Source organism: Cystoisospora suis, assembly GCF_002600585.1.
Source record: "Cystoisospora suis strain Wien I chromosome Unknown contig_111, whole genome shotgun sequence".
Classification (NCBI taxonomy): Eukaryota; Apicomplexa; class Conoidasida; order Eucoccidiorida; family Sarcocystidae; genus Cystoisospora; species Cystoisospora suis.
Window position 1 is genome coordinate 14,429 of NW_027152913.1, and position 9,514 is coordinate 23,942.

The 9,514-nt window shown below is 54.8% G+C and overlaps 3 protein-coding genes across 3 annotated transcripts in view; 2 read left to right on the forward strand and 1 right to left on the reverse strand.

Moving 5' to 3' along the window:
• The window catches only part of CSUI_000240 (subtilisin sub11), a 6,073-nt gene extending 3,458 nt beyond the window's left edge, over nt 1-2,615 (forward strand). Inside the window, exons 4-6 of the mRNA XM_068060474.1 lie at nt 321-625; nt 915-1,406; nt 1,849-2,615. Of these exons, the coding sequence (XP_067927535.1) occupies nt 321-625; nt 915-1,406; nt 1,849-2,306 (1,255 nt within the window). The 3' untranslated portion in view covers nt 2,307-2,615. The remainder of the gene's footprint in view (nt 1-320; nt 626-914; nt 1,407-1,848) is intronic.
• A 4,106-nt stretch (nt 2,616-6,721) lies between these two features.
• On the forward strand, nt 6,722-7,523 carry CSUI_000241 (brain protein 44 family protein; the record flags this gene model as incomplete). Its single annotated transcript, XM_068060475.1, has 1 exon — nt 6,722-7,523. A coding segment is annotated over exon 1 (450 nt), but the record flags the coding sequence as incomplete, so codon positions are not given.
• Nucleotides 7,524-8,694: 1,171 nt separating this feature from the next.
• Nucleotides 8,695-9,514, reverse strand: part of CSUI_000242 (dual specificity protein phosphatase 12) — an 8,394-nt gene continuing 7,574 nt past the window's right edge. Inside the window, exon 8 of the mRNA XM_068060476.1 lies at nt 8,695-9,375. The gene's annotated coding sequence lies outside the window, so the exon portion shown is untranslated. The remainder of the gene's footprint in view (nt 9,376-9,514) is intronic.

Here is a 9,514-nt window from a genome sequence, read left to right on the forward strand (position 1 = left end):
TACATGGTCTAGCTATGATCTTTATGTTCTTAATGCCTGCTCTGTACGGGGGATATGGTAACTTCTTTCCATCTCCATGTTTCTGAAGTATTCTGGTCACAGCCTGTCCCAGCTCGTCTCGGTGTCCTGCGGCACGCCTTTACATGTTACAGCAAGTCGACCTGGCGCAGGTCTCACTGATGGGCCTAGCATGACAACGGTCGTCATCGTTTCGCAGAACGAAACTCTGGTTGGCCTTGGTTCTACTGGCCGATAAACCGAGTGACGAAAGCGTTGTTGCAGAGTGCCTATCCTTACATGCGCCTGTCTTCTCGCCTCAGAGATCCAGTTTTCCCTGCTTCATACCCACTTGATAATATCATCTCTGTGGCGGCGATAACCAGAGCTGGAAGCCTTGCCAGCTTTTCAAGCTATGGGAGATCCCAAGTGGACATAGCAGCGCCGGGGGCCCAAATCATGTCCGCCTCTCTGTCTGGGACGTATCGAACCGTTGAGGGGACCAGCTTTGCTGTCCCGTTTGTAACCGGAGCTGTTGCCTTGGTCTGGTCCCGGTTTCCACACCTTCACTACCGCGAAATTATAGATCGAATTCTGAGGAATACCAAGCACAATCCTCAACTCCAAGGTGAGCTAAATCTCTACGCCGAGATTCAGTTGGAAGGGGGCAGCGTACATTCTGGGTTCTTGTGATCGCTGGAAAAACCAGACTGTCAATAAGTGTATCCGGGGACGGGTTCAAACATACACATCGGGGTCTCGGGCGGACAACGTCCTTCCCCAGCACAGCTCTTTTCTGCAACGTCTAACACAGGTATTGCTTCGACTTACCCCAAGAACAGTTCAGAGGGATGCTGCGTTATGCGGAGTTACCAACAAGCTGTTCTGCAGCTACGCCACTGTCTTGGCCTTTCCAGGTTACATCGCGACTGCCGGCGTCTTGGATGTGTGGAAGGCCTTGACCAATGGCGGGTCGTCACTGCCTGCGGAACCCTCGCCACCACTGTACAACGGTGGTCTTGACTGCTCTGACCTGCACTGTCATCCTGTGGCTACCTGCGTTGCAACTCCCGGCGGAAGAAAGTGCCAGTGCCCCCAGGGGTACCAAGGGAACGGTTATGACTGCCGTGACATCGACGAATGCTCCTTCAGCCCATGCGGCCCGGCGTCTGTCTGTCGAAACTTGCCTGGATCGTTTGAGTGTCTATGCCGAGAAGGTTTTCGCCAGGTGAACGATTCGTGCGTTGACATTGACGAGTGCCGCGAGTCGTTTGGAGGTGTACCTGCGGGACGCGCGTGCCCCGTGCAAGCAGTATGCCAGAACTTCAGCGGTTCCTACGACTGCGTTTGCCCCCCCGGATCCGTGTGGAATGCGAAGGCAGGATATCAAGCTCAGTGCTTGACACTAAGTGGGTCCCTGGCTGGGGCAAGGTCAAACCATAAGCCTCTCACTTCTCTTTTGGACAGCGGCTAGACGTCTGTCAAAGCTCGCACTGATTTGGTCGTTGATACGTCGAACCGTACTTTACTCACGGCAAGCTTGCGTCCTCTCTCGCCCCAGCCTTATCAAAACACGAGCTTGCATTCCCCTGCCGTCTGCGAATCCCGCACGAGAGGAGTCTCACAGCATTCCTAGTTATCGTACGAGTTCTTTTACACCAGCGTTTGCTCAGACGGCTGGCACCGAAGGGCGGCCGAAAGGCGAACTGCTGTCAGGATTCTGTAGACCTTCAAGGGACTGCTACTCGCACCCCGGCTTCTGGAGCACGGCAACGCGTCCGAGTTCTACGACTTCTAACCCTGTTGTATAGCTGTTTAATGTCCTTCGTATTTGCTGTGTGTTCGGTACAGACACTCCTCCGACAGGCCCATGTGTAAACAACGGCGGATGTGGTATCAATGCACTCTGTCAGTCCTCAGGGGCGGTATGGTATTACCAACGAACATGTGTATGTCTGAACGGCTACGAAAAGCTCCCCACCCCCCCAGGACCGCAGGCACAAATGGGTGTCCTAGGGGACGGGCGCGAAGTGTGCGTCCGCGAAGGGATTCTCGAGTCGGAAGTCGGGAGATATCTTGCCATCATGCAGTCGTTCGTTCTCCGTGCTACGCTAAAAACCAGCGAAGCTGCTCCAACCCCGAGTGGGCAGTCGATATCCACTTCCTCATCATCACCCGGTTCAGCTGAAATCCCGCCAGGCTGGTTATGGCCTCGGACGACGGGGCAGACTCCTTCGCAGAATAATCCTGCTACGTCCTGCTTTTTGGGAATTTGCCTCCTAGGTGGACCGGATGCTTCGTCGCAGTGAGCTGTGCTCCGTTAACAGCAGCGACCGTCTGGAGAGGCTTCGAGGATACCTTGGTGGCAGAGAACGGGCGAGTAGCCAGGCCAAGCACGTCTCCGTGTTCACCTGTACTTACAAGGGTTGCCATCTTTGTACTTGGCCCTCGGGAGTTTTTGATATTTGGGGCGCTCAGTCGTTTTGTGACTGTCCCTTGTGCGGATGGAGTTCCGCTGAGCTGGGACTACCACCGAAACAGGCATTGTATTCAATTGTTTCAACTTGTGTGAGTTGAGAGGCCAGTCGGGTCCTCGTGTCAATCCCCGTATCTCGCAGGTGCACCGCAGCCAGCACACACAACGGAGACTTGTGCGCCTGTAAGACGATGTATGGAAGACTTTGCCGAGGACCGTCCCATCACGGCAAACCACCACCGGCTTCCCATACTTTACTAGGTCCGTTGAAGGTTGCCCAAGGTGGTTCTGCAAGCCGTGTGTAGTGTCGAACTGTCCAGCTTTCTTGACCGAACCAGTGCAAGGCAGGGAAGACAGCACGTAGCCTGTCGGTCTCCTCCGGGCCTTAGTCGGCCGCAGGGAGGGATGGGCCACGGACGCTAAGCAACTATGAAGTTTATGTGAGCAGCATCGAACTGTATAGTGGACGACGCCACCGGGAGCTTATAAGGTAGCTCCCAGTAAACGTCTCTTAACCATCTGACTGTTTAAATTTGTTGGTGCGGCCACCTACTGAAGGCGATGGAAACCGTCAGCGCTGACGTAGATTATTGTCAAGGGCCCGTCTGAGAGGTCACCGGCCTCTTTGGGAAGCGTCGCCGTTCCTTGCTCTGTCACCCGCACGCCTCCAACATCCACAAAGCGTATCAGGTATCAAGTGCTTTTCGCACAAGGAAACTCCAGACTGTGGCGATTTTTCTCGACACAGGGCCTAGACAGAGAAAATGCGGCTACGAATTCTCCAGATTCCCCAGCACAGTTACTCTACGAAGAATGCCGCCACGGCAACGGTTATCTAAACTTTAGACCCAGAATAGGAGAAGAAAAACCGGCCGGTGGACTGATGGTACTGAAGCGGGGACCGCTCCTTGAGCCGGAGAGCTTGATTTCGGCCTCTCAGAAACCGGCGGAGACTCGTAAAGAGAGCTGTTGACACACGCCGTGCCTAAGTGAATGGGCCGACAGACAAGCCAGATAGAAGCAGAGATCGAGACTGGCTCGTTCGCAGCTACGTACCGCAGCGCCCTTGTGCTTGACACTCTTTCCTTCTTTTTCTCCTTTGAAATTAGCCTTCCTCGGACGCTAGTACAGTGTAGGCACTCACACCGCTGATCCGGTGACCGGGGATCCGGTTGTCGATAGCCTGGGCAAATCGACCCGTCGAACCAACTCGCAGGAAGGTTAACGCAACGGATTAGCTAGTCCTTTCTCAGCGAGTTGTTGAGGCAGGACGCAGCCAGTGGAACTTCTATTCCATCTTCGGGCACCGGGGAGGGCAGGGTGACCGACCATCGATCCGTAGCGCGAAGAACACTCCACCTACGTGAACATGACGATCACGCTCCGGTCCTGAGGGCGCAAAGGCGATGTGGGTCCAGTCATCTGGTTTCCAGTGTTTTCTCTAAATCCAGTCAGTGGGACGGGAGCTTTCTTTTTATTTCTGTTGCGCTATCCCCAACCCCAAGCTGGCATCTGTTTTTCTTCCGGGACCCGGAGGCCACAGAATCAGTGAGAAACTCGACAGGCTCTGCCCCCCCAGATCTTTCTGCTCGGCTGGCAAGATGACGCCATGTCTCCGGTACGTAGAAAGAGTTTCTTGGTTGGTCATCCGTGCGAAACTTGGTTATGAGCAGCACTCTCCTAGCACTCATTTCGGTGTGCTGTAGTCTTCGTCCAGGCTCGGGCCGGGTGTTTTCTCTCAGAGAAGGCTAGGTCCCGCGCAGGGTCCACCTTCAGGTTCGCCGAAGTGGAAGCACCAAGAAAATCGCTTCAACAGCCGACGCAAAGGGCTGGGGCCAAATATGCCTTAGCGGCCACATCCGCACAAAGTGCAAGAAGAGCACCGTGGCTGTAAAGTGAGATTTGGTACCAAGGACAAAAAAAAGGCTCGCTACAGGTTTGATCGCAGTGTTTTCGCCTTCCTCGGCGGCCTCCAGGGCCCCGGACTGCTCGGACCTGACGGTCGACAAGGACACCCCTACCGAGCCGATAATAGCCCCGACGACGGTTGGTATCGTTGACGGTGAGGGCCAACGTTGAGGCCTCAGCCGTGGCTCTTCTGGCGGCAGCGGAAGCGGCCTCCCGGCAGCCGCCGCTTGCTGTACTAGAAAGTTGCTGCCTCGGGCCTAACGTCGCTCAGAGACCTCCAAAAGTCATCTAGTCGGTCTCGACCCTAAGTTCAGACAGGGGCGTCGGCAGTTGTCCAAGCCGTCATCAGTTCTGATAAGGCTTCGAGAAGAGATGCAACAGGAGCTTTGTCCGTGGCTCTCTCTTAGACGCCTTGTATTCAAGTTGCTGGCCCAGCGCGAGCTTCTTCCACGGAAGCAAGTTTCTTGGTTGTGACTGGAGTTGCGCTACTGCCGGGTCGGAGCACGTCCGGTTGTTGCCTGACTCGGGACGGAAACCGTCGTGGGTGAGCCCGAGCCCAGCCTCGCCGAAGGAGTTTTGGTCGGGAAGAGGAATGGAGTCACAGTCCAAGCGGCGACGAAGCCACCATGTACTACGACCCGTGGGGGCAGCAGGAACAGAAAAAGGCTCTTGACCCAGCCTGGGGGAAGCGGTGCCGCGCGTCTCCGTGGTGCTGTTCATGTATCCTTCTCGACTGCTCTCGTTGAATCGAAGCTACACGACGGAGTGCAAGAGTGCTTGACGAACAGAGTACACGTTTGTTACTTCAGGGAATGCCAAAACTTCTGAAATGTCTCTCAGCCTCAACTAAACTGCGGAGGGAGCGGGGAGGTTTGTGGTCTCAGACAGTCAGGAACATCGATTAGTGAAGACGGGAAGAATTCTTCATGGTAAAGAGAGGTGACAAATACCACCACCTCTCTGAGGTCGTGTAGGTCGTAAAGCATACACAGTCACAACCCCCTCCACAGAGTATAGTAACACACCGACATTGTGCATTCTTGTAAAAGTGTGAATGTGTCGCTCTTCAATGTACGTCGCCTATGTGGGCGCTTACGGAAAATTCAGTAGGCATCTTGTGGGCCAGGTGATCAGACGAGAGTAGGAGTCGGGGCATAGATGTATCAGGCGCACGCGGAGAGAGGGCAGGGATGTTCTTTCATTTCGTTCCTGCTACGCCCTACACCCCCTACTGTCATCACAAATTTCATGAGAAGGGAGAGCTGGGGAATCATCACTACGGTGGAGCCTTCACAGCTGGGCGAAAGCAGCGGCGCGCCAAGCGCAACAACACATCGTGCAAGCTGCACAGACCTCACCAGGTCCCATCTAGACGACTCGACTCCGCGAGGGCTTCGAAGCAGCGCACCCTGCGAGAGGCATTTTGAGCCCTATGCTGTCAAGTTCTCCGTCTAGGTACGTAGTTATACGTATATATGTAATTATCAGGCACCCACACAACGCCTGTATGCGCAGCGTGGTCAGAAGCACTCTTTTTTCTCAGCACACTAGCAGGACGGAGTATATATGAGGCGGTTACGGCTCTAAGGTACTCTGAAAGCTGTACGACCCACGGCGCCCTTGGTCAAGGCCTTTCCAGTACTCGTTGCGGCTGTGATGAGCCAGAAAGACCGCCACTTGTCGGGGAAACACAGTCAGTACTAATCGAGGACATCCGCTCCGGTGCGCGGTTCAGATGCAGCGTCATGACTACTAGAGAGCTTGTAACGCCAACTGTTAGATAAGAGCTGCAATTTTCCCTCTTGGCCCAATGCGATTTGTTGTCTCGGTTCTTAAGCTCTATATGCGGTTTGAAGCTAAGGTACAACGGCTGCGCACTGTCCATGACATACAGCTTGGCGATGACGAATCGCGGTCCTCAAGGGCTTACAGAGAGGCTACGGCAAAGTCATAACCGCACGAAAAGAAAGATATTTCCACAGGCCTTGCCTCGCAAGGAAACGCGGGCCAGCATTAGCTGCAGCAAACTCGCCGGCCAATCTGCTGTACTTGACGACACCGGGTCTCCTCTCCGGATGTGCTCACCTTTCGTGACGCGCTGTCACCTCGCGCTCGTCTGCGTACACACGTCCATGAGGGAGTACGGCCTCGGAGTGCACTCAACTAGAGATCCTGTTCTCTCGCACCTAGCAGAACCGGGGGCCACCTCAGATGCACTGACACTGCTCTGTTCTCTCGCGGACACGCGTCTGCTATTTTCGCCTCGGTCCGCTAGTCGGCATGAGTACAACCCGACGAGTCGGTCGCATGCATTAATCGCCAGCTTTGCCGTTGTCCAGACTTTCGAGTTCCTCTTCACTGACACGAAGCGCTTTCAGGGCCGAACTGTGTTTTGTTGCAAGCGTGCACGATAACTATTCGCCTTAGCCTCCTATCAAAATCATGCGAACGTCATTTTGCTTTTGTATAGCACCTGAGCGGAAACTTCCTTGACCGTGTACGGTCTAGTCAGTATTGTGCTGTCTAGCTGGGACGCCGTTGTCGTGTTTTCCTTGGCCAGGTGTTGCGATTCTCGCATACGTAGAGACCCTAAACTATCACGGCACGTGTGGCATTCTAGCACGCGGTCCCACGGTTGTCCTCTTCTTGCTTTCCTCCCCCCTTCTCGATATCTGTAGCCTTTTTCTTCACGATGTCGCTGCGACTCACGAGAGTACTGCGGTCTGTCGTTGAGAGGGGTCTCCAGCAGGCGGCAGGGCAGATTGCCAAAGAAGCTGGCGGGGCTGTCAAGCAAGCCGCGACGGACGCGGCAACAGCTGCTCTGAAAGACACCGCGACCGAAGCAGTCAAGAAGACAAGCTTTCTTTCGTCTTCTTGGGACTCTTTCAAAAAGTATGGGATGACCACCCACTTCTGGGGGCCCGTGGCAAACTGGGGCTTTGTAATTGCTGGACTTTCTGACATGCAGAAGTCGCCGGAGGTGATCAGCGAACGAATGACGGCAGTTCTTTGCGTGTACAGCTTGTTGTTCATGCGTTTTGCTTACATGGTTCAGCCGCGAAACTACCTTCTCTTCGCCTGCCACTTCTCCAACGAGGCAGTGCAGCTGACGCAGCTGTACCGGAAGCTCGCATATAACGCTGAGAAGCGGTCAGGTCCGACGGGTAAAGAGGCAAAACTTGCGTGAAGCATGCTGGCGTGGTGTCATGCTCACTGCGCGTCTATGCCAGTCACGCGTCGACGGCCGGCGTCCAGTGCGTGTGGCACAATAGGCGCTGCGAGGCCGGTAGCCATGTTTCCTTGTCTTTGCGAGGGGCCTGAGGGCCAGTGTGGTACTGGCTAGTAGCCAACGCCATGATTTAGCAATGGGGACGCAGCAGCGGTTCGCACTGGCGATGCTAGCAGTAGCAGTACCTCCTTAGTCTGAGTCGTCTGCGGGCCTGTAATCTGAGACTAGGTATCTTCCCAGACCAGTAACAGCGGGTGCGCTCGGAGTCTCTCCGTCGTCGAGGAAGTCGGGCCCACGGGAGGGGGACACTGCGTTCAGGTGGCCGACATCCATACGTCATTGCGAAGAGCCCGTCACTGCCGCCTACGGCTTGGGTCGGTGGTGGTCTTGCTGTTGTCAATCTGCGACTATTCCAGAATCTTCCTCGTGACCCTGAGTATGTGGCTGGAAGAGAGAATAGCGTGCTGCTCGGCAAGTATGGCACTTGATAGGGAGCTGCAGGACGTTATACGTATTTCGGTCTGGAGTGTTAAGCACGATGGGGCGCCCGGCCGGTGCGATCAGAACTGGGGACGCCGATTTCTTTCCGACCGCGGCAGGCATGCCACACCGAAACGAATGGTCGGTGGAAGCCCATCAGTAGGTAATTGGGCTCGGGTCTTACTCTGTGAAACTGATACTACCACTCCTCTTGCCTCATGTGAGCACAACGTGAAACAGCAGTTCGTGCCGCAAACGGTCACTGTAATCGAACCGCAGTGTGTCGCCGATGACTGAAAAGGTTCTTTTCAAACCTGGCTAATGAGTAGCCGTTGTGTGTGTACTTCTGCATTAGGCACAGTGGTACGATAGCCTTTTTTGTGATGTGTGAGTGGCTGGCACTGCTGTGGGAGGCGGGTAATGCAGGGCTTTGGTCATTACGTCTGTTTGGGCATTTGGCCAGCTTCGCGTGTCCGTCAACAAACAAACTCTGCTTTTGCTCAAAACTCGTCAGCGAACATAGCCGGCCATTGACGCCAGACGGTCAGCCGGGGTGAAGGCCGACGCTGTGTATAAGGCTGCGAGTTCAAACATGAAGACACACATTCCTTTCTGTTGTCAAGGCGGCTAGCAACCGCAGACGTATTCTCTGGGGTAGCTCTGTCTTCCCTCAGTATGAAAAGAACCTTGTGAAGCCGGTTTCGGGCCCTGGTCCCCGCTTTGGCCCGTACATATCGGCTCATAAAGCGTCCACCCACTTCTTGTATTGCTAAACTCCATGGCCGGTTGCCACGCCAGGAGTGGACACTGTGCACAGAGAGGTCGAAAGATCGCGCGTCACGCAGGGCAGGCCGGTACAGTGCTTCGCACTACAGCTTCGCACCAAGCCGATGCACCCTCCAGCGAGGTCCTGAGAAGGGTACCTCTGAATCATAAATTCAGCGGAGAACATCTCATACTCGTTCCCTGTTCGAGTCACGATTGTTCCGCTAGAGGGAACTAACTCGCGCTCCACCAGTTGGATTGCGAACAAGACTAGATCGAAACCGTCATGTGGTGAGTGCGGGGACGCCCGTATAACAGCGCTTCCTCAACCAGCAATGACGTGCGTCACGGGCACTGAAATTCACACGGCGCGATCAGGAAGACGGCTACGATGGGCTTAAAAAATTCCAGAGGGAATACCGGACTGGCCTTGAAGAGCCAAAGGCAGCCGGTCGACGCGAGAGAGGTGTATCTGAGCAGGTAACAAACACATGCTCAAGGTGAGACGTTGCGCACTACTCTGAATGCAGAAGGGAAGCGAGACGCAGAATCAGGCGAGCGTACAGAGAGCTTCGATCGAGTCTTGCAACAACCGCAACAACAGAGGTACAGTTACGGAATTTACAGGCGGTGTGTCCGAGTGGTTAAGGAGATGGACT